The sequence below is a fragment of the Lepeophtheirus salmonis genome, chromosome 12 (genome assembly GCF_016086655.4).
Source record: "Lepeophtheirus salmonis chromosome 12, UVic_Lsal_1.4, whole genome shotgun sequence".
Lineage (NCBI taxonomy): Eukaryota > Metazoa > Arthropoda > Copepoda > Siphonostomatoida > Caligidae > Lepeophtheirus > Lepeophtheirus salmonis.
In genome coordinates this window covers 10789916-10816151 of record NC_052142.2, presented here as the reverse complement: position 1 = coordinate 10816151, position 26236 = coordinate 10789916, and the positions used below count along the sequence as shown (strand labels likewise).

At 30.3% G+C, this 26236-nt stretch overlaps 1 protein-coding gene across 16 annotated transcripts in view; it reads right to left on the bottom strand.

The window, feature by feature from the left end:
* Positions 1 to 26236, bottom strand: part of Cals (calsyntenin 1) — a 120404-nt gene that overhangs the window by 56349 nt on the left and 37819 nt on the right. For 13 of the 16 annotated variants that reach the window (XM_040722271.2, XM_071892037.1, XM_071892041.1 and 10 more), the window contains one exon: positions 12649 to 13311. In XM_040722271.2, the coding sequence (XP_040578205.2) occupies positions 12649 to 13311 (663 nt within the window). Of the gene's footprint in view, positions 1 to 10136; positions 10367 to 10466; positions 11170 to 11227; positions 13312 to 26236 lie in introns of those variants that run through there. The other 3 variants (XR_011782540.1, XR_011782538.1, XR_011782539.1) reach the window with 2 other exon arrangements.

The following is a 26236-nucleotide window of genomic DNA, read 5'->3' as shown; positions in this document are numbered from 1 at the left end:
ACATAATGCCATCAGAATTCTGACTCCAGAAGCCATTATATACTGGAGAAGTAGGGAAAAATCCACACGGACCAATTTGGTATTTGCTTCCTCTGTTATATTCAAGAAGATAATAAAGACAATATATCTCCCTCATCCTAAATCAGATCATAAAAAATCGACATCGATATATAGCATTGTCGTACTAAGAAAAGGTTTGAAATAACCAGATGGCAGTGGAGGACTAAAATTTTATGAAAATACTACAAAAACTTTTAATTCATAATTTTAAGCCTTCTTTTAATCCAAAAAAGATCACTATTTCTTGACATGGTTAGATCGGCTAACATACATACTTTTATAAAAGAGTAGAAAATCTTCAACGTTCATAAAAGAATTTTAAGATGTTTTAGATAATGAATATTTCGTCCTCTATTATAGCTGAGATGGAATACAAAGAAAAAACCATGTTGTAAACTAACCCATCAAAAAGAATTTGCTCTCAAAAAGATCGACCGACGACTGTAATCAAGAAAATTATTGAATGTGGCTTAACAATCACTGACCCACAAGAAATTTTAAATACGCTTCCATACGCACTTCCAAATGCTTGTTGTTGTTGTTGATAGAACTAATTTTCATCGACCTAAATCAGGAACGAATACAATTTTTATGGCATATCGCATTTCCAAGCAGATAAAAAAATCATTTTAAGGGTAATAAAGCTTCTGGACCCGATGGTATGAGTTAAAGGTTTTTTTCCAATTGATAGTATGAGGCACTTCTCAACTTAGTCAAACTGGGAAAGTCCATGTAAATCTATGGAAAATTTCCAAAATCAGTTACCAAAGGCTTTATTTATCTTATTCCTAAGAAAGGTGTGGTAGCAGACATTAATAATCGGAGACAAATTACAGGCTCAATAAAAACAATAGAATTATTTCTGGTGTTCTTGCAACTGAAATTGATAAAATTTTAAATTCCAAAATGGGAAAAAAATAAAAAAGGCTTCCTCAAGGAAAGAAAGATTTCTGACATATCAAGGAATGTACAATCTTCCATTGAGATGGTACAGAAAAGTGAAAATTTTGGGTATATAATTGTTGTTGACTTAAGAAAGGCTTTTGATTCAATTATACATGTCCATGTCATGAAATCATTAAAAAAAACTCCTTCCTAATAAATATTTTAATCCTGTTGGAGCTCTTCTATTCAATGGAACATCAGTTATCACAATGGGTAATAGGAAGAGTGACCTTATAACTTTGAAAAAGAGTTGTCGGCAAGGTTGCCTTGAGCTGCCTCAATATTCGTTGCTGCACTAAACGATCTTGTGGGTTTTATTTTAAAGAAATTTATGGGGGTTTGAGTAGATTTCGGGGGCTCAAAACCTTTAATTGATATGTATGTCCATGACGTCACGTTAATGTTAGAGGCTAATTATGAAAGAAAATTAACCAAACGGATTGAGATTGTAATGGGTTACTTCAGAAAATATGACAGGAGTTCGGGTTTAAAACCAACAATAAAAAAAACCACGATTCTTCCAATTGGTAAAGTGAATGCTGATAAAGATTATCAAATTGCAGATTATGCTGTTAGGGGTGCAATTGAAATTATTTGGATCGGATGGACCGAAACATTGACTAAGTTAATAGAATTGAAGAAAGTATTGGCCAAAAGAGTATCCCAAAAGAAGAAGAAAATATTGTTCTTTAATGACAAAGGAAAACTATTCAGATTGTTGAACTTATTTTACCATACCATATAAAAAAATTAAATTTCAATCGATTAGAGTAATTAGATTTTTTTTTGTTTCTCTTACATGTTTTTATATGACTTATCGGTAGTAATTGTATATAATTGTTTTATAATGATATGGTTCAAAATTCTGATTAATTTTTTCTGATTCAAACATTAAACGGATGGAACCGATCCAATTTCACCCGCACCTTCTCTTTTTTATAATTTCCCTACGTGTTTCTCTTTTTTCTTGAAGGAGAAGAAATCAGATTAGAATAGGTTGTGTCAAAGGTCCACCAAAAATTGAAGGTGTTATTACAGTAAAGATGCACTGAAGAATATTAATAATAAAAAGGAATAAATTATGTGTGCTAAATGAGTGTGTAAGCACTTCAGTGAACCAACCTTAATTTTTCTTTTACTTGTAAATGTTTACACTTATGACATTCAATTTGTTATTTACTCAATTATAATTGATGTGTCTGGAAGAGGCTGTGTTTCTTGACATTGAAAAATTCATAATATCAATTTCATCACAAATTTATAGATGTAACTTTAATCATTATGTAAATGCTTTTTATTAACTATATTTTGAGTAAAACGTTTAGAAAAATCTTACCATTAAAATTTTGATAAATAAAGTTTAGTTCCAAAATTACGCTATAGGTATTCAATATATTTTTGGCAGTTTAGGTGGCTGGGTAGCTTTCACTCAGACTGTTAATAAACTCCTTTATTACTTCAAATGATATAAATAATACTCAATTGTTTTTAAACAAAGTTACTCTACATATTATAACGGATGTTGTACGTAAGGGAATTTTAAAATAAACACAATTAAGGTTCTTGACACCAGAATGCAAGAAAACTTTCTTCATCTCTGAAACAGGAGGATTAAATTATAAGAAATTGTTGATATCAAAATTTAACCTATCTATGGAATCCATGGGCGAGGGAAATAACATCATTTTTAGAAATCGATTTCATAAATTTGTCTCTCCCTTAATACTTCATCACTTATCAAAATTTTCAATTTGTACATTCTAAAATTTGGACCCAATATTCTTTGAAGACTACTTCTGCAATCGTCTTACTTTTTGTATTGACTACATAACACGAATTAGTTAGGTAATTACTTCCTAATATAACCTCACCCAGGAGCTGAATCAATACATCAATCATAGAGTGATCTTTAGTATCCATCCATTACCGTAAATACATATTTCTTTTTTTATGTAGATAGTAGAAACCGAATTTCGTACACTAATATCGGGTAACACTAACAATATAAGGGGAAGAAACATATACTTCTCCATAAATCTTATAAAATTCGGGTGTTCTATGTAAAGAAATTGTATATTACAGGACACAATCTTTTCAGTTAGGTCTTAGCTGAAATCAAATGTTGAGTAGTCATTGATTAAATCCTATAAAAAGAAAACAAACAAAGATTTAAACAAACAAAAAATACGGATTTTTTTACGTCTTACACAACTTGAATCATTTATATCAAATAAATTTCAGAATGACATGGACTACAATTCACCTCTCTTCGTCGTAGTTCGAGACATCATTACTTCCATTTACTCTTTTCAATGAGTTTATTTTAAATACAACCGGCATTTTTTAATATTTGAAAGATTTGACGAAATAAGTACTACTCTATAAATAGGGTTGTTGGAATCGTTGAAAAAGAGCGAATTTGATTGGTTGAAAGATATTATATAAAAAAAAATGAATAAAAACGTTAGTACCCTAGCATCTGTTAAACAAATTTTCCTCAGTATTGTACTAATAATCAAGAAAGCAACTTTCCCTTACTGCTATCTGACATAATTCAATTTGGTCGTAGCAATTTTTTTTTGCCGTTTAACATCACTTTAATTGTTCTGGATCATCCCAATTTCTCCAAGTTTATTGAAAAATATACAAGAAAAACTTCCCTAAGTCGATGGGTCGTTAACAAATCGGTTGAGGAAGTATATCCAGGAGTTTTGAATTTGAAAGAAGAAGTGGAAGAAAAGGATATTTACGCTGCACTACGTAAGACAAGAGATCATCAATGGAGGTCAATGACGGCAATTTTGATGGGCCCTATGGACGAATATTTCTGTGGTAGACCTTACCTATTTACTTGATTGATAGCGAGATTGAAAATGCAAACAATGTAAATAATATAGTCATAATCTCAATTTATAAGTTATTCAGAGAAGTCCCTTCTAGACTTAAAGGTTTTTTTCACTGATGCCGCCTCGTATAGTCTCGATGTAGGATAAGATCTTCGAAAAAAAATTGCCATAAATGATTCACATTACATTTGTTGATCATAGATTACATAGGGTTGCAGATATGTTTGAACAAAAGTTTCCTCAAACGAAAGACTTATTACCAATGTGAAGAAAATGTTTTTGAATTCTGGAAGAAGAAAGCGAATATTTACTGCTTTATACCAAATTCCCCTCCCTCCCTCACCAAATATAACAAGATAGGGAACTTGGTTAAAAGCAGTGGAGTACTACTACTATGATTTCTACGTCTTTAGAGAATATTTAAAAAAACCTTGAATAAGATTTGGCAGCTACCAGAAGAGCACCAAAAATAATTAATAATGATTCCTTAAGAGAAGAAATAGTATTTATACAAGAAAATTTTGTCAATATATTTGACAATAACTACACTTGAGGAATGATTGCCTCTTCTTACTAGCCTTGTAGAAAATCTGACTCAAGATTTGAAGGAAGAGCCGTTCAAAACCAAGGTAAAAGAAGTGCTTCAAAATAACCCTGGCTACTCAAAACTAAAAGAACTCTCAACAAGTGAAAACCTGGTATACAAGAATACTCCAATTGTAAATTGTGATGCTGACAGAGTCTTTAGTATGATGAATATGATCAATACGAAAAGGAGGTTCAAACTAAGTACTAAGAAATTGAGAGAATTGTTGATCACCAAATGGAATGAATATTTTGTAAACATTTAACTGTAAACGCTGAAATCCTAACAATATTTTTTCAATAATTTGTTACTTTATTGCCTCATTTCTATTCTTAAGATTTTTTGCACAAGTAATCTATTCATCCTATATGGTGACTAACCCTATATGAACAAGTGTCTTTTCAAAAGTACGCTAACAAAATTGTTCATTTAACTCAAATTTATAGTCTAATTTATTCAAATATTTATCTTTGCAAAATTACTCAAAAGATACTATACCACAATCAAAAATATTATTTGATATAATAATATAGATTAAAGTACGATTTAGAACAAAAACTTAAATGACCATTCATGTTTCCAAATTCCACTCCAGCAAAAAATGAAAAAACAAAACAAAAAAACACTGGTCCGTTAGAGCTACGAAGTAATAAGTACACTCGCCGTAATGATGGGTTTTACATTCTTTACTTAACTAACAATATATATTTTGCCTTGCATTAATTTAAAGAATATAATATACATTGACATTTTTCATATGAAGCTTTTATATTTTTTAACTCTTGATCCAGCGACAGATGCAATTACATTTTTGATATGAAGCTTTTATATTTTTGAATTAATTTCCATGGACATTCAATGTATCGATGGGTAATTTATTCAGTTCAAATTTTTTAATAGAGCTGATGATCTAAATAGCGTTTTCTTTTAGAAAACTGAATACTCTTGCATAGTGGTCCTTCTTACTTGCATCGACGTGCATTCTACGCTTTTTGCAGGGCAAACTTTCTTATTCTTATAAGGAAATTGGAAATTCCACTATCTACATAATCTTTCTTGGCTTTGGTTTCTCGATCTCCTAGGGCTTTCACTTCTTCTTCATCGATATATATTGAATTCCCTTGATTTTGCATTTGCATTAACACCATTTGATACTAAATCATTTAGACTATTTTGATTATTCTTTGCCACTTTTACTATTCTCCATTTATATATACTTCACACACATTTTATTTCCAGAATCAAACAATCTTAATTGTGCTTCCCCATACTTCCGGACACCGGTCAATTTAGTCTCCTTATTAGACATCATCCTTGAATATTCTTTCAAATAGAAGTTATATATTTGTATGTAAGGTCTAACAATGATTCAAAATGCTTTTTAAGGACTACCGATTTCGCAAAATAATTATGGGTTTGATGTTCACTAATTATATTGGGTCTAACGAGTACTGTGGTAATTGGGAGTCTGGCTTAAAGTATCCAGATCTATCATGGTCCACATTTGCAGTACAGCTCGAATTCAAACTTATATACGGAATTCCTTTTTGATAGAAATATTTAGTAGTTATTTGTGCGTTATAGATGCAACATTAAGGACGCTAAAGGACTTATCAAGGAAGGAGTTTACTTAAAGGAGGAGTTCACTTTAGGAGGATTGAACATAAGACTTATATATTAATATTCATAACCTAATTTTCTTACTATGACAAGTAATATTATATGTATTATACAATAAATTATAACTAACATTAATACATTTTTCTCGATAATATATTTTGATTGAATAGTACCAAGTTACAGTTATATTTTGGTGAAGGAAAGCTTCTGTGTGTAGTAAATTTTTAGATAAGTTATAATGTTAAAAACATCATAAGTGATAAATTTTATTAGTATGTGCAAAATAACACATCGGCCATTAATTATCACTTATTAAAAAGGGTTTGTTTATGTCCGAAAGAAAACAGAGGAACCAGATAATTGAAGTTGTATTTACAGGCATGCTTACGTAAAATACGATTTCCACAACCCTATTGATTGGTGATCTAGAAGAAGGGGAAAAGTAAAGAAGAAAGAACGTCGTATACAGGATTTTAAATGAATTTTATTATTATTTTACAAACACCGAAAGGAAGTTTTTATTCACGTCTCTATTCATAATTCTTCACAAGAAGTCCTCCAATTATGTTTTTCATGGGAGAAGAGGATATGAAAAGTCAGCTTCATAAATTAGGAGAGTGGATTATAGAATATAGCCTCAAAGTGAAACAATGCTCTATTAAGTAATGCATTCAAAGAGAGTAAGGTGTATTAATATTTCAGTTCTAGGAAAATTGCCCGTCATTTACAAAATATAAATCTGATTGAGTAGTATTTTAATATATAACCATCGATCAATAGTTTAAAAAGGTTCCTGTATTGTAGTTTCTTTCGATAAAATTTAAATATTCTTTTGAGTGCAATTCGAATATAACCCCAAATTGTGTTTGCTTTTTTCCCTAGTGGTTCTTCCACTAGCATTTTTTCCTACAATCATTTTATTAAGTTATAAAAAAGTAGAAGTTAATGTTATGACGACTAATGTATAGCACGCAGAAAAATATGTTCTCTTGTTTCTATCCTTCTCTTGTGTAATCGATGATTATATATATATATATATATTTGTGCTAAAGTACAATTATATTTCAACATAATATCTAATTAATACAAACTTCAATCATATTACACACACGCGTTAACAAACAGGGAGACAGGGGGGGTTCTCATACTTCTTAATTGATATAAAATATGCAGTATTTTGGTTACAATAAAATTTATTTTTTCAAACCCAAGGCCTACGGAAATAAAACTGAAATCTTTTGGTTTTAAAATCAAGTTGAATTTTGAAAAAAAAATCCTGGGTTAAGTGGTCCCTTATGTTATTCGTTGCTTTACATTCAAATAAAAAAATGGCTGGACGTTTCTATATTGTTTTTACAGAAGAAGCTGATCCTTTCTTTTATAGACCTCGCCTGAGTACTACCAAGGGGGGAGATTGCTCGTAATTATTCGATATTTTAACCAATATCAGGAAAAATCAAAGCCTACTTTCCGGAGGGTCCTCAACACATCTGTTGGGTTGGATTACAATTGTAGTCTCTCGATCTTTCTCTCAATCAACTGTAAGAAGTGTTTCTTATCCTTTTTTACCATCAGTAATTCTCGAATTGTTTTATTTTTTGTTCCTTTAACATAACTAAAAAAACTATTTCTTGGACCAAATGTCCTCTTATTAACATATACTTTTGTCAAAATTTCCCTCTTTTCCAATTCTTCAATAAACGTAAAAAACTGGGGTTTTTTTCAACTTCTCCCATAAAGTCTAGTCTCCCTCTAATCGATTAATTCATCATGTAGTCTAGTCTTAGATTCCCATCCACAGGTTCTTGCCATTTCATAGTTGATAAAACTATTGTTGAAATTTAAGAAATAATTCCATCGTTTTCGACCAAAACATACCCATGTCCATGATGATTTGGAGAAACTTAAATGGACCTTTGCCTCTCATTATCTCTAAGTATTGCCGAGTGTTCTCCACCAGTTTTATTTTTAGTAGCTCTGACCATACAGAGTCTTCCTCAAAAATTATTTCTATCCAAGAAAATAAAAGGGTCTTCCAAAAATATAAGAAAGATATCATTCCATACCCCCCAAATTTCATACAATATATTCTTCTCCATGAAATTAGCTTATTTGGTCCATTAGGAAATATAAAAAGTTGGCTAATTTCATTCACTTTGTTTGCTAATCGTTTAGAAAACCCTGTAATCCTGAAACGATTAATTGCTTTAGGTAATATTAATCTGTTCCAGATAAAAATTATCGATGAAACATTTGTAAGGGTAAAGGTTGTGTACTTAAATATTGTATTGACCGCATCGTTATCAATTTTTTCCCCATTTTCATGCTCATCCCTTCTTTCTAGTGCAACAAACGATCCCAGTATTTTAAAAACTTCTACAGTTTCTAATATTTGAAAGTCTAGTCTATTCCAGCAGTTTGTCATACGTTTTAACTTCTAAAAATTGGCTTATAATCGAAAGATGTATTTGAACTTTTTAAAGATATTGTCAGTGCCGTTAAGTGATTTAATAATTTGTTTTTCTGTCTCCTGAGTATAAAGTAGTCAGGTCGTCTGCAAACACTTCTACTTCCTTTTCTAAGTTTCCTACTTTAATCCCTTTGATGACAGAATAATTTTCAATTTCTATTATTAGAGAGCTCAATGCAATTATGAAAAGATAGCCTCCAATTTTCGGTCCACCTAGGATCCTTCCTTGCTTAGGTATCAAGATTTATCGTTCGTTAGTAATATTACTTTCAAATTTCCCTACTTGTAATACCTCTCTATAAACTATTTATTATAGAGTAGCCAAAAAAGTACAATATTTCTTAAATTATTCTATCGGAAAACCATCTGATCCCGGGGATTTATTCTTCTTATTATATGACATCATGTAGTTTTTTACGTCTTTCTAAGATATACATTTGTCCAGAGAATCTTTAATAACATTAGGAATCCGTGGCATGTTTTTTAAGCAATGATCACTTGATTTATATCTCGATGAGGATTATGTTTCTCGCATATTTTTTCTCCTCTAAAATTGAAAGAATTGTTTATATTTTTAAGATGTTCTACCACATCAGAAGATATTTCCTTGGGATTTACTATAAGTTTTCCATTTGCATCAAACACAGAATTTACTTACTTTCGGGCTATTTGATTACTTTCCATTTTCTTAAGTCCCTCAAAAATTAAATTTTTATTATGGAGACTTATTGTCTCTCCTTATTAGACATCCTCAGTGTTTAAACATTTTCATACTGAATTTTGCTTCTTCAATAGTACTACCATCTCCATCTACATAATTTTCTATTAATTTCCTTTCCTTTCTGAGACTTACCCCAACTTTTATACATTCTCGTCTTGAAGAATACAAAATTAATTTATGATATCTTTGATTTTGGTGTCATTCATTTCATCCTCTAAAGGATATATATTCAACTTGCAGATACTTTTTGAGTGCAATGACAGTTTTGACAACCTAATTTTCATGGGGTTGTGATCTGAAAGTATTTTTGGCAAATGTATTATAATCTTCCAGTAGGGAAATAGTGAGGGAGACACAAAAAAATAGTCAAGCCTTGAGCTCTTAACTAAGTTATCTCTCCTTTTAATTTCGAAAGTATGTTTGTTTGTTTTTTTAATTGTGTGGATGCATCTTTTTAACTTCGATTACCTAGAAATTCTTTCACGATTTTTGTTGCATTAGGATTATTTTCATTCATGCAATTATTTGTATCTCTTCTTTGGTCCATTACCATATTAAAATTTCCCATTAAAATCATATCCTCACAATTCCTGTCATCCTCCTCGATTAGCCTAGCAAAAATTGAATAATATAATCCTAGTTTGTCCTTATTAAATCCATAGATGGATAATATTTTTACATGAACTTTTCCCCCAGTTCACAGTTGCCTTCCATATCTTTAAGTATTGATTTCGGCTTTAGCGATTTCTTAACCATAAAAGATTCCCCTAATAGTAACCTTTTTTATAGCTTGCTGCTGCAAGGAAAATATTGTAACTCTTAATTAGGCTCCCACTGTAGTTACAGTTGTATATTCTTGTGTCGCAAAAGGATATATCAGTATCCAAATCTAATAAACTATCCACAACTCTTTTGAGCTTAGATTTATTAGCTAAAGAATTTGTGTTTCAAGGATTTAATATTAATGATAAGACAGCTAGTTTATGACAATTTAAAAAAATTACAATACCCAAACTATCACATTTACGTTTACAACTATAAAAAAATAGAATGAAAACTGGAAATTCAAGAAGTAACGACCAGAGAGATGAGTAGAGGCCATAAAATAAAATTAAGCGCTATAAAAACATAACAAATAATAAACTTAAATGAGTCAACAATATTGAACAAAAAACCGTAATATTTCTAAATTGAATGAATAAAAGTATGAATACACACCAGCTATGATGTATTATAGGTGATTTATTTGTTCCTGGGTCAGACATTTGGTCATTTTATCTTCTTTATGTATTGGGTACTCAAACGGTCGCTTATATCTTAGTGATCTTGGAGTTAAGTTCTCTGTTTCCTGTAATTTTTTCTTTTTTTGTTTGTTAAGGATAAGTTTCCAATCATCTTTTAGTTCGTATTGATTATTAGTCTTGGAATCCAAACACTCATCTTGCCCCATCGTAGTTTTTGGTCAGAAGAAGTTATATCCCTCTTAATATTGACTATATGCTTATTGTCTCCTTGGTTATCAATTATGAGTTGATCAGCCTTTTCAGGGATGGGGTCTAGGTTACTATCTCTTGATCAAATCACGTTTGCATTCACTTCATTCGAACTTATTTTAGGTAGATCATCTAGATCCTCAGTTTGATGAGCTTCTTTTTTTTCTCTTCAATAATTTCACACTCTTCATCCTCTTCCTCATTGATAATCTCATTCATCTCCCCCATCTCAGCATGTCCTCTTATTCTGATAGGTAGTCCCTGTTTATTTCTGAAGTTTTTTTCGATCTCCAAATAGGGTGTTCTCTTCAGAACAGTAGATTTAGCCTTGATGTGAGCAAACCTTAGACATTAGAAGCATTGGACTGCATAGCTGACTCTTATAAATTAATTCCACTTCTTTCCCTCCAACAGAAACGATAGATAGCCTTTTATATAATTTTATACGTAGTTTTAATTTTTATGGTAAGATTCCATTGAACTTACTAAAAGATTCCTTTTTATTGTTTTCGACTGCCACCATCCTGTGGCTTATGTTTTCTATATCACCCACAAAATTTACTCAATATTTCCATTAGTATAGTCATATTTATTTCGGTGCCATTCTTTACAGTAATTTCAACTGGGGATTGAATTGCTCTTATTCCCTCTAATCCTCGAATCTTAAAACTAACTTCATCGTGAATTTTCATTAAGCTCTTAATATGTTGAAATTTTGTAATCACAATTACAAGAGAGTTAGTGTAATCGATAATTATAATTAACTAAGAGTAAGTCCTATAATATTTGAGGTTGAACTGGATATAATTAGATATAAATATAAATCAGAAGTATATGATAAATAAGGAGGAGACAAAAAGAGCGTGTGAACAAAAAAATAAAAGCAGTTTTTTAAAGCAGGTTTCCAAAGACACCAGAAAAGTCAGAAGTTTAAAACTGACATACAAATCAGTTAATCATCTGGTTGAAAAAAATGATAATCGGATTCATGTAAAAATTAAAACTATTTTTAAATTACAGGAGAGTTAAGTATTGAAATATTGGATAATTTTTAAATAAAAAGACAAAGGAATAAATATAAAACTACTTATATAACATAATGTGTGCGCCAAACATTCCAGTTTTTTAAAATTTTGTACATTTAAAGGGGGGGGGGCATATGTATTAAATTTTCACAAATTTTTTTCATTGAAGTTAATTATTTCAGCTTAAATTAACAAAACTATTCAGTTTATCTTTATTTAAGAAGAAATGTTAGAGGAAAAAATGGCAAGAGAAAAATATTAGTGAAAAAAATGGCAAGATTCTTTTAAATGACCTATCACTCATATAATATATACTGAAATTAATGAAAAAACAACAAATATTTATTCGAGACGTATGTAATTATGCATTGGGTTAATTTCGATACGTATGATTGGGCTAACTCTATGGGAAGCTTTAAAACCCTCAAAAATTTTAGGTACCTTATATTTCTCAATATATTATGCTAATGCTTGTTCGTCAATCTATAAGTATTTTCCAATATGAATAATCCATCATGTCTAATGATGTAATAATATATAATGGAGAATTCAGTGATTAACATTTCTTCCATTCAAACCGCTGTATAGTTGGTTTTATTTAATTTATCTTAATATATACAATATTGATGATAGGAAATATATCAGCTTCAAAGAATTTTGTCATTTTCTCCACTTTTTTTTTTTTTTTTTCCCTGATATTTTTTACTTTGCAATTTTTTTGTCTGTCTTCACCTACATTAATATATAATCTGTAAAAACTAAAGATGTGAAAAAAACCCATTCATGCAAAAAAAAAAAATTGTTTATATGCTAAAATAACAATAACTTAATTTTTCCATGCTATAATTTATGAAATAAATTTAATAATGAATGGCAACTCACTGTTTGAACATATTCATTGCTAATGAATCTATTTTCCATTTGAGAACATGATATTTTGAATTGCCTATTTAAATAGTAAGCAGGTTTTTTGTTGGTATAAGTAACTTGTCGTAGAACACGTTCATAATTATAAACCATTTCTCCACCATCCATGTTAACACCTTCGTCTGATACTTTACCTTCAATATTAAGCATTCTTAATAAACTTTCAGGAACATTCAGCTCTTCATGATCTGGATTTAATGCAGGATTTATATGTATAGAGCACGATTCCATTTTATTGTTATTACTATAAGCTCCATTAGATGAAATGATTATATGGAGATCTGCTAATATTCGTACACCTAATTTAAAATCGTTGTATTCACGAAAAAAGTTATCTGTTCCAACTATTTTGATCGTCGGTTCGGGAACAGATATAATATTTATTTCCGTTTTTTGGTTTGATAAAAGTATGGTTTTATTATTATTTGAATACATAACTCGGGTATTGATTGCAACTGTCCTTTTACCAGCAGAAGGGAATTCTTGTGTGTTCAAATATGCAACTTGCTGTATAAGTTTAGTTATATCGTTTCTATCATTACCATCAATCACAATAATATTTTCTCCAGTATTAATTATTATTTCTGTACCTTGTGATATATCAAGAGAAGCTGGAACCTAAATATCAAAATATTTTAGATAGTTATTTTTTAATTACTTTATAAAACTTAAAAAAATATCATAAGTTGTCTGTGGTGAATAAAGTACTAGAATAAAATATTATTTAAAAAAATGAATGTCTATCAATATATATATATAGACATATTTTAATGTTCCTTTAATGGGGATGAGGAAACTAATATAAAAAAAATACACTGCAAGATGGTGCAACCACCTTTAGCTCAGTTTATATAATTGAAATAAAGAAAAACTATAGTCAATAGTATTTTGATATAGAAAATAATGACATAGGATGTTCAACAGCCAAAATGTCCGAAGATTGAAATAAATATCTTTTGATTCCAGATATGCCCTTAATATATTTCCCATAGGGGCTTCTGAAAAGGCAATAAAGTTTTTATGATATATAAATATATTTCAAAGCTTAATATTGAAAGATTTCATAACATTTTTTTAAAAGTTTAGAACTCAGGTCATCTTTGTTCACGTTGAAAACGGTTACTTATTGTTCCGAGACTCATAGGTACTAGAAAAATAAATCCAAAAGGTGTAAAAATATCTAGTTTAATAGCTTAAAGTCTGCAATATAATTTTTTTTTAGACATCCTACTCAAACATTTCATAACTGAATTTTGCCAAACAGACATTTCATCAAAAGGCAATTTGTCGAACGGACATTTGGCCATAAAATCATATTTAAAATATTGATATATGTGATTGCATATTTTAATTCAATTTGAAATGATAATATGGTTAAAAATGGGATCTGTGTAAATATTTTTTTTGTTTAGCGATTAGAAAATGAAAAACGGTTGTTGCACGTCCTCTTTCTTCTTATTTTTTGATTATTTAATATGTCTTCGTGGTATTAACTTCCCCTCTGAAGTTAGCATTCTCGCCTATCTTTGTTGTATATTGTTTTAAAAATTTTCTTGCAGTAATACTATTTTAAATGTTTAATGGCGTTACTGGAGCTAAGTCTCCGATAAAGTTGTGAAATGATAATGATCGTAATAAAAGAGCTAATTTATAGTTAATTTTATTAGTCGTTTTTTAACATGATGCATTTTAATCAGCTTTAAAAGCAGGCAAGTGAAATGAGTGAATTAAGACATCCGTAGAGGATTTTCAGATGACATCAAAAGGAATAAGGGTATGAAAAGAATTGCTTCTTAAAACACCAGAGGAGGGAGAAATCGGAGAACTAGACATGCTAAGATGAAAATGATTTTTGGTCTACAACCAGACGTAATATGCTTACAGGATATACGATCTAAAGTATCTTCCTCTTGTTTAAGTTCTTGTACGTTTGCTTCCTTTCAATTTTAAAATATACTATACTAAATGCAGCCCGCTTCGAGGGATAATCATTTTTGTTGCTAAATCAGTGGGGAAATCAAAATGCGTTAAAGAATACTCCAATAAGGGTGAGTGACATCTAATTCTAATATCGTATGGTGTATTTCAATTAAACATCGTTAGGCCATATGGGTCTCATGTAAAGTCATCCCTTTTTTTTCAATCAATAATATAAAAAGGGATTATTTATCCTCGGATGAAATGGGTATCTCAATGTTGATGTTGATAAAAGTACATGTGTAAATTCGAATACTGCTATGATTAGAAAATTAAAAGATGAACTTAATATAGTTGACGTTATAAAGAAATTAAATAATGATGATGATATTTTCTATCGGAGAAAGGGGAAGCAGTCATCAAGGATCAATCTTGCTTTTCAATCCCATGCTTATACTATTATACTAATAAAGTGTCCTACGGATTCGAACCTTCTACTGACAAAATAGTGGATTTAGAATTTTTCTGAGCTCCTGCAAGTAAAACTGTTATGATTCCTAATTGGCTCTTTGGTTTAGAAGAATTTAAAATGAAATTAACTAATAGATTGATAATTTCCTACGATCATACTCTACGACATATTGCCAATATTTCACGAAATATTCAGACAACTATTAATTCTGTTAAAATGAGAGAGAAAAAAAGAGACTAATAATCGCGATTGGCTTCAGAAAAGTTTTTGACTCTGTAAGCTATAATTTATCCTACTTGCCGTAAAGTAATACCTTCCAATAAGTTTTTTCAATTAAATCAGTGCTCTCCTATTCAATGGAACTTCAACACTAGTGATTGATGGAGTAGGAAAAAATTGTAGATAAGGATATTCCGTATCTTCGTTACTGTTTTGGCTGCAATAAAAAAATTAAGTTGGACACTTATGCAGAAATATGGAGGTTTTGGTGTTTCCATAGGACGTAAAAATCATTTAATTGATCTTTATGAAGATGACCTTACACTGATTGTAGAGGGAAATTATGACAGACAAGTAATGAAAAGAATCGAGATTTTACTCACCTATTTTGATAAATTTTCTCTATTTTTGGGAATCAAAATCAATGCAAAATAGACTTTCGTTCTCCTATTGGTAGATGGTGTCCTGGGCCTCCCATAATGATTGGAAGATGTAAAGTAGTTGAAAGCCTAAGATTTTGGTAATAGAATAGAAAAGAAATCAACAATCTTATCTAACTTTGTGAAGCTAAACTCTCAAGCCCACGCTGTCAGGCCTGGAAAGGATTTAACTTGCAAAGGAGAGTAGAACACAGCTCTACCATTGGTAGGTGAGAGGTTCTTAAAGGAAGAGGAAGGGTTGTTGAATAGGTCATTTTGATAAAAGATATGTCTCTGCCCTAAAAAGATCTCGGTCTCAAATAGGAAGAGGCCTTATACTACTTATAAATATTTTATAAACAATTGATATAAAGATTTTTACGGATCTCACATGCAAACCTCACTTAGAATGGTAGAGACTCATCACTGAGTCATCGGTGTATTTGGTACAGTATATCCCATCGACGCAGTGACATTGAAGTCTATGGACTGAACAGCTACACAAAAAATTATATGGGTACAATATATGTAATTTGCTGAAATGCGAACAAGAATTCATTCTTTAAGATCCTCAAAAAAAATCAAAAAAAAAATCCGAGGGAACTAGAAACGACTGCCATCAACAACGACTTTTCATTACATTTCGTACATTTCATGATATGGATCACAAATCTTCTACAGAGATAGTTAAAGTGGTATTTTCCCTTAGCTCCTTGGTATCTGAAATTCAATTCTGAAGTTTTGAAAACTCCTGTTGTGTGTCTTATCACTAAAAAATATATAAGGAGCTTATATCTTCTCAAACATGGAAGAGGAGGATTATCCATTCTCTGAAGGGTATCAATGGCGATTGGAATTTCAGCTCACAATTTCAGATATCAACGAGGTTGATTAGTTTTTCCCAATATTGCACAGACTGTTTATAACGATGCCAAACACGCTTTTGTTTCCTGTCCACTTTTGAAAATTGTAAAGTCATTGTAAATTGTATTACTTAATTCTATGTATATTTTAGATTTTGAGACGAGATATTTTGAAGCTTTTGTTCTACTTTGTAGTCGTTCTAACAGGAAGTAGAGTTCAGATGATTAAAAAACAATTATTGTTGTTATCAGTAATTGTAAAACTTTTATTGCTCAACAGCTCACAGAAAGTAGTGTGATTGACCGAAGAAATCTAAAGTTTATCTTAATATCGGATGTAGCTAGATACAACGCTCAATCCCTGAGGATTCCCCAATCGCAAGACTCATTGTCAAATTATATCGCCGAATTAATTAGATAATTTTCTTCGATATCAAATTGGTATGAATGTACTCTTACGATGATTATTCGGTGATATAAGAAGTATAGGAAAGAAAATACGGATTGAGTTATATTTTTCTTATCTAGTTTTATTTATGTTTTGCTTGAATAAAAAAAAATACATTGGGTAGCAGTATTTGATTATGTTAAACGTTGCATTTATTAGTTTAACTTTTGATTGTTTTAAGTTTTTGGGTCTTTTAGAAGAAAATTAATTTTTAATTATAATGTTAAATGATGTTTTTTATACAAATAGAAATTTCCTTTAATGTGTTTATTTTTATTTTTGTACATCTAAATATTTAAAAATATTGACCGCAAGGTCGATAATTTTTTTTTCGTATTTAAAGCAGTTATTCATTTTTTTCTCCCAAAATCTTATAAGAGTTAGCTGATATTAACAAGCGTCTTAATTGAGAAGTGCCATACATCTTGCTCCCACCTTCTCCTCGCACTCTTACATAAATTCCATCTCTAAGTATGATATATACATATAGTTCATATACTATAAATGTCATAAAGGTAAAAATATATTGTTAATTTCGGAAAAAAATATTTTTATATATTTATTATTTTCATCAATGATCATTATATAAACAAACCACAGTAAGATGTGGTTCGAATCATTTAGGATTGCAGTAATTTAAATAAATTAAATTATAAAAAAACGAAAACGATTCGAATGGAAGAAGTGCCAATCACAAATCATACTTATTAAAAAATGAAAATTAGCCTTTAGCAAAAACGTATTCAATTGTTCCAGAACCGAGAGATATATATATATATATAATGAAGAGGTGTTAGAACTCAAAATGGGTCAAGAAAGTTAATCCCCCTTCAAATTGGAGTCCAGGATCGGTGTTAATAAAAAGAGGAGCCTGCATATGCAAATGCAACTACTATTGTACTATGAGGAATTTAATTCCCCATTGAACTGACCTTCTCTACTAGGATTGGATTAGAGAGATAATGGATCCACTTCGAAGACTGCCTATGAATGTGGGTCAAGAATATCCATATACCTGCGAGTAGATGGAGATGATATGACCTAACTCTCAACGATATATTTATTCTGATTATGACAGAGTCAAAAAATTAGAATTCTTGAATACATTAGACTCAAAAGAATTTCAACTCACGTAAATTGAACAATTTGATATTTAAGACTATTGAATTAATCGTTTTTACTCATTTAAAAAAATTTCAAACGATAATGAAATAATAATGCATCTAAATTCACATTTTAACATATAATATTTTGTGCAATATGTATAAATATATTGCATTAAATTAATAGGAATGCAGATGAGAGGCTTTGTTACCACCAATTTTAACTTATACAAAGATAATTCTAATTCCAAATACGATAAAAAAATTTAAAAATGATTCTGAAATTTTTCGATATTCAACATGAAAGTCATAAACAAAAAAATATTCATTTTAACTTAAGACTGTCATTTTTATCCAAAAAAAAAGTGAATAGAGTAATAGAGTTTTATCGTTAAAGATACATAATGGTCTCAATTTACTTTTCTCCTAAATATAAGAGATATTCAAAATTTGTATTTTATGTAATTAAGAGAAAAAAGAAATGACCCTACTTTTCTATGGGCTTTATGATAAATCTATGGGATTCTATATATTCTAACCCTTATAAATCATATTTTTAAGGAGAATATTAATATGAAAGTTCGTGATTTCAATTGTTATTGAAAATATGTAAATATTTTTAATGGGACTGAAACTTAGAGTGTATGTTATATTTATGAACTGCCATTCTTAAATTAAAAATAAAGTAAAATATATTACCCGTCAATAATTTTTCTAGAGTCTAAAAATATGATTTGACATCCAAAAGTAGGACTAAAATTGAATTTAATTTTAAACAAACACCCCCTGTTTGAAGAACTATTTGAATCCTCATCATCACTTCTCTGATGCACTTCATCTTTCGAAATTAATGCAAATGTACTCATAGTTTGAAAATCAAATATAAGGACAAATTTTTTCTAATCTTTGGTATACTTATAATATTCAAAATGTTATCGAATAAACTTAATTCAGCTAATTTAATATTAGGCATAACCCATGAATTATAAAATAAATAACTGCAATTCTATTTTGACTTAATAAAAACAATTATAGGCTAAATAAATAAATTCAAATAGATTTAAAAAAAAAAAATACATTTAAAAAGACCATCTTGATCCTATCAAATATGAATTAAATATTAACATTGTATGAAAAATAAAATAGTAAAATTGATAAGTTAGAGCCACGAGTGTCTCATTCAGAAATGCTTGGAAATTTACAACAAAATATTGAAACATCAATATTTCCTTCCATTGCAGAAAAGATCAGCAAGCACTGATTAACTAAGTCTTTATATTTTTTTAAACGTTTGAAAATAAACTATTGATAGATATTGTCGTTGCATTTATTTAGGAGCTAGAAAGTATTTATTCCTCAAAAGAAATGATCTTGACTTTCTTGTAATTCAATCCTCATTCAAAAGGATGTGAGTTGTTCACTAGTCACTTGGTCAAATAATTAATTAAGTCACTACCCATAGCCTAATCTCATGAAATATTTTTTTTTTTTGCATGTAGAAAAACTGAAGAGGATTGTTAATGTCAACCGGTGTTTCCAGAAAACGCATGAACTCTCCATGTATATTGTGCTCCCTGGATAGAAGTCACGAAGAGCAAGGAAAAAAATCTTTTAAAGAATCATAATTAAATTTCAATCGATTGGAGTAATCATTGATGTTTTTGTTTCTCAATAGAAATTGCTTACAAATAAAACTACTAGATATAGCATTAATAATGCAGGTGTTAATTGCCATATTCTCAAATTATTAAATATAAGAATAAATTATTTCTTATAATTCCAACATTGTTATTGGCAAGAATCGGATTCAATATTATGAATAATCGTCATAATCGAGATCAACAAAATTCTAAAAACGTTATTTACATATTTAACAGAGCTTTTTTTTTTAAATAATGAAATTTTTAGTGTACTTGTAAAAAATAAATGTTAAGTTAATTAGATAGTTTACAATCCTTTTTTTATGCATGTTAAATCCCCCAAATGATGCTCTTTTTACTTATATTTTCTAAACAAATTTTTGTTTTTATTAAAAGACACTTCTCATTGTTCTTACAAGTTCGATATTAGTCATTCTCCATTAAAAAAAGTACAAGTTGTTTTAAAGAATTAACATTATTTTATTTTAAAAGTTATTAATATTTTATTTTTGTATAATAGATTTTATAGAGTAAATAAATTGATTTTAACTCTTTAATCTCTGATAATTATTTAGGTGAAAAAATTATCACTTACGAAGTTATTCTACTTTTTGGATATGTCCTTTTGTGATCATGAGATCAAACCTTTGAATAAGTTTAAAGTAAAACAACAATTAAAAAATGAATTCATTGAGGAATTTGGAAAAAAATTGCACAATTAATTCATGAATGAAAAGTGATCTTAGCTCTTGGCAATTGACAAATTAAAAGCACGTCGAAATTAAAATTTATCTCAGTTAGACAGTGAGAAGCCACCTAATTTTTTTTTACCTCCATTTACGTATGTTTTTGTGTTATTTTTAAATTTTATCAATAAAACTTATATATTAAATTAATGCTCTGATAATAATATATAATACTTGTTTTACTTTCATATATAACAATTAGGTTCTGTTTTTATTTAATTATAATTTTAGTGTCTGGAAGAGGGCGTGTGACTAGATAATCACGAATTCATCATATTTGTTTCATATCAAATATGTAGATTTAAATCCTTTTTAGCAAGCCTGAGTTAATCCGTAAGAAAATTCCATCATTTGAGAACAATCACAATATTATTTCAGAATTACTATAAGTATAGATATTTCATAAACTAGAGAATTGAAAGAAAAACTGATTTGGTTCACAAAAATGAATTATATCCATGGTAATTCATGTACTTATAGACAGAGGAAGTGCAATCCTTGCTCTTTTTTTTCCTTTTTTTATTTATTCTGAGAATATAGACTGTGTAGTGACCAAATTCTTACAGCATTGGAAACCTAAAAGTTTGGTGGATTGGTTTGGATATTCAGCTACACCCTCGAATTTTCCAGGAGTGGCTTTGAGACCTTCAAAGGTTATTGATCAGGAACGGTGAAATTCTTATTAAAGGTTTTCTTCATTTCCTATCGCCCTCCTTGACGTCATATTAAACTTTAAATAATGTGAGTGTTCTCCATTACATTCCTCGTCTATACTACCGAAAAAATTATTTTATTTATCTATTTTATTTGATACCACGGTTAATTCCTTGTTTATCATTCTATCATAGAGTTAAACAAAATCAAGCTGGACTCCTTGAATAGGTTGTTTTGAATTTTTATTGTTATTATATGGTATATATTACTGTTTCCTTCGTTCTAAAATAAAATATTACGTGATTTCCTATTAATAAAGTAATCTGAGAGGGTAAATCTTTAATGATTTAGGTCACGGACGGCCACTGGTTGTCCAGGGCCACTCACGGTCCTCGACCTAACTCAGCTCGTTCTGCAAATAGATCAATAATAATAATAAAATAAAACAATGGCGATGAGCCCTCCAATGATTGTGCTGAAAAAAAAAATGGCATTTTTTATTATAGAAGTTGCCCATCTCTGCTAAAGGTAAACAATCACGGCGGTTTACTCTTCCCGATCGATTGGTTGAACTATCGCTCAATTACTTCCGGTAATTACTTAAATGAAGTATATTTGGGCATCTTAATAATACTGAAAGTATAATTATATCCTCAATTGGATCACTGATAAGAAAGGGGAGGAAACCCAAAAAAAATAAATATATATACATTAGGTTCTAAGTAAGGTCCTTCATTTTACTCTATTTTTTGGTTGTTATATTGCTTGAAAGCTTTCATGGACATTTTAAAGTTCTACAGCTTAAACCCCTTTGGAAATTGAAAGTTATCTTATTGAAGAGCTCAACTTGCGGAAAAATATATAACACGATAAATAAATGCAGATCTATAGACAACAGTAATTTCTTATCTTCTTACGCGGCACTTGAAATGGCTGAGATACAGGCAAAAAAAAAAATCTTGCTAGAAAAAGATCAAATCGTTTCACAAAATAAAACGGTTAGACGAACTCCACAAGTTGAAAGCAAGACAAGAGAATATATCTAATGTTAATGAGGAACTAGAAGAAGTCATTCAAATTAAAATTTAGAACAAGCAATAAGGATGAAGGTTCAGGCAATAGAAATAAATTTAAAACGTGTCCTTCTAATCCAACCATTCAATTTATCATTCAAAGCTCCAGGAAAATTGTTAAACTGAGACACCGAAATGGGGAATTATTTGACTATCCAAAAAAAAAAAAAAAACAGTTGCAGAAGAACAGAAGAAATAAATATCATTTATTCTACCCTCTATATGTGTAAATATTTTAAAAAAGACTTGGAACTTGCTTTTTCTTCCTTAAATGGCGAGTAGAGAAACCAAAACTTTAAATGGTCGACATTATGGATGACCAATACTCACAGTATTCTTACAAGACTTCAGAAGTATTAGAAAATGCTATAACTGAAAAAGAGATAATAGTAAAATAGTAATATTAATAGTAAAATAATTTTAAAGCTCCAGGAACATACGGTTTGCCCATTGAATTTTAGAAGATGTTTGATATAGAACTGGCACCTCCCCTTGAGGCTTATCTTCGTGAAAATTCATCTCTGTGCGTATAAAATTCTAATAACTGTTCAACATCAAAAATAGTAGAAACACGGTAAATGTTTCATATAATAGAGTTTGATTGATCCCTTAAGTTCAAATATGGCTATATTTTTTCTCTCATAGCCCCACGGCCTTTAGAAAAAAAATACATTTTAATATTTTTGGCTACTTTATGGTTCAAAGCTGTTTTAAGCTCTCGGTATTGAAGATATGGATCAATTATCTTGATAATTTTAAAGCCGATTTTGAAAAATTCAAAAAGTATTTTTAAAATGTATGTATCATGCTTATAACTCGAGTTATCTTTGTCTTAAGTGGAAAATAGAAGATTTTTATTCAGAGGCTCATAGCTTCAAGACAAATAGAATAAAAAAGTTTAAAAGTACCTTATTGGATAGCTGAAAGTATGAACTTTAATTTTTTTTAAAGCCTCGCCAAAAGACATCGAAGACATCCTTATTCACCTCAGGACACCTTCTAAATTGCAAAACTCTCGCTAAGTCATGATTTTTAGTGGGATCTCGAATTGTGGCAAGTATACCCCTTTGGTGGCAATTTCAGTTAGAATAAGGGCCTACACGGAGATAGTGGAGGAAAAATCCTACTTTGGCTGAACAGCGAGCATTGGAAGAATGGGTGCACTGGACGATGCCCATGCCTATACCTCAGACACGACAAAAAAGTTGTGCACGACAATTTATGGAAATTTTCGCCAAAAACAATGTGACCTTCCTCCCCATAACTGAGCCCTACAGACTTATCTGTGTTGGCTATTTTGGGAGAAGGATGTGCACTTTCTTTCCATGTGTATTTACTATTAATTCATGCATCCAGTTAGTTTTCTTTTGTCATGTCAAACATTTCTGATCCAATTCTCATTATTAATCTTTATACTATGTATGAGACCTCCTTATTTTTAAAACAAACGCGTTCTTGAGCCAGGGACTTGGTGTACTATCGTTAGAACTGTTTAACCCAAATACACCGTAAAAATAATGACCTGTAACGTACTCACTTGGGTTCATCTCGCCCAGCAAATGCAGTTGCTAGGCAGGGACATATTTTCCGGCTCTTGGAATAGCCCCATTTTACCCTGTTAGAAAAAATACTTTTGGGTAACTTTTTTGGTAAGAAAAATACTCATAGCTACTAAAATTTTATTCCTTAATGTATTGAATGAGTATATACAGAAAGTTCTACGATATTTTTTTTTTGGATTTGCAGGAATTTTATTTTTGGGGAGCATTACAAAAATCAATTTGTTATTATGTGCAGTAATTATCTAATTATTATCATCTTTATAATCTATTAGTCGATTTATGTAGATGAGTTCCTTAAATATAGATAATAGTTATCACTTTAAGCAATTGGGAATCATTGTTGTTTACTTTTTTTTAGTTTGTAAACAAGGCGATAGTGAGTAGTGCTGTATTTCGGAACAATAATACAACTCTCTAAATAATAATAGTAAATAGTATATGGCGGATTACATGCCATAAAGAACGAGATGGGCACGAGAAACTGTAAAAACAGTAAGATATACTTTTATTTTCAAAATCATTATTCCACACATCAGTACCCCTGTTGTTAGAAACCCATGAAGAAAAGCACTTTTTCTTCGGCATGATGATGATGCACGTGAGAGAACAGTATGGGGAAGTTGCTTTGCTGATGATTAGTACAATACTGAGGATAATTTGTTTAGAAGATGCAAGAGTACCATCTTATTTTTTTTTTATATAATCTCTTCAAACCAATCAAATTCGTTCTTTTTCAACAATTCCAACAACTCTATCTATGGGTCATTCAGGATGTGCTGTTAGGCCCAGAGAACAAGACTTTGTTCCAATATGAAACTGATGTAGTCCTTTGTGTTGATGTTCAACCCAGCCGGAGCAAACGCCAAGGGGGACATCCCTGTCTCAGTCACAATCGCCCAAACGATCACGAACTCTGGCTTCTGCACTTTGTTAACTCCCACCTCACCTTTTTTAGGCCAGAGACCGATCATTTTGAAGGTTAAAAGCCTGTTCCACATTGCAAATCTTAACCCAATGTTGGGACTGTGGCAGTCAACAGCTTCCCAAGAATTACACTGCTTCTCTCAAGTATTTTAGCCTTCACCTTGCTTGACAGGTGGTGTTACCTTTTCACTTTGTAGGAATACATCCCAAGGGGATCTTGGATAAGGGTTCTCATTATTGTTACACCCATGTTGAAATCCTTGGCCATCTTGGTGTGGTCCTCCTGGGATTTCTTTCAATCCTTGCCTTGACTACCATAACAACTCTGGGCGTCCTTTTTAACATTGGGCTGTCTGATCTGGGATGTATTCTTACAAATTGAAGAGGTAACATCACCTGTCAAGCAAGGTGATGGCTAAAATACTTGAGGGGAGCAATGTAATTCTTCCTTGATAGATTGAGTCTCCTCGTATCTCTCAATGTTTCTCTTGATGAGCGTGGATTGACCTTCAAGTTATTTATGTTCCTCGAGATGTCTGGTCGAGATTCTCCTTTCAGGTATTCCTTAATTATAGCCTGTCTCTTGGCTTCCATTGTGGTTACCAAAACTGTTATTTTATTTAAAATTGTTTGTTTTGATCTGGTTTCGACCCAACTAGAATTTAGACATCATATCTTGATCATTACGTATGACTATATTATATGAAGTTAATTTAAAAGGAATTTCCGTTTAGATTTGCACTTAAAGAAAATTTTAACTATTAGATTTTTCTGAAAGAGTTCACAGATAAAGTGCAGAGCGCAAGGTTAATAATGATCTCACAAAGTGATATAAAAATATAAGCCTGACAAGCTATTGAAGATCCTTTTTATCTAATTATTTAGCTCCCTTTTTCAATAATTTACCACAAACCTGGCAGAATGTATTAAAAAAATGCTTAAAATTTCTAGATGTCATGCTCGACTAACCTTTCATGAGCAACAGGGATAAGTTATAACTAATAAACGCATTGAATGACGTATTTGGGATTAATTTTATAATCATTTTAAATATTGTAAACAACATTTATAGTTATACTGACAAGTCAATTATGTCAGAGTTCAAACAAAAAGGTCCATTTTGTATCATTTTTTGTACTTATAAGACGTTTTTCTCAGAGTTAAGAAAAGATAAGGAAACAACTCAAATATTTATTAAATCTGAAAGAATTTATCTAAAAATTATGTTCTATGTTTCTATCTTTCATTTAGTTTTTTCAAAGCAAAAAATGACTCTACATCTGTATAATGTTCTAACAATTTGTTTTTCTAAATCACAAAACCCAAAAACCGGGGTTGGGTTACAGGGTCATTTTCAGCATTCTCGAGATAAAAATAATCAGAAGCAATTATACATTAGCAAAGATTTTTTGATTTTTTGTAAGCTAGAACGTCAATTTTGTATAATGTAGTGAAGGGTTTGCATTTCTAAAGTTAATATCTCCTTGACCATGTGTTACTCTT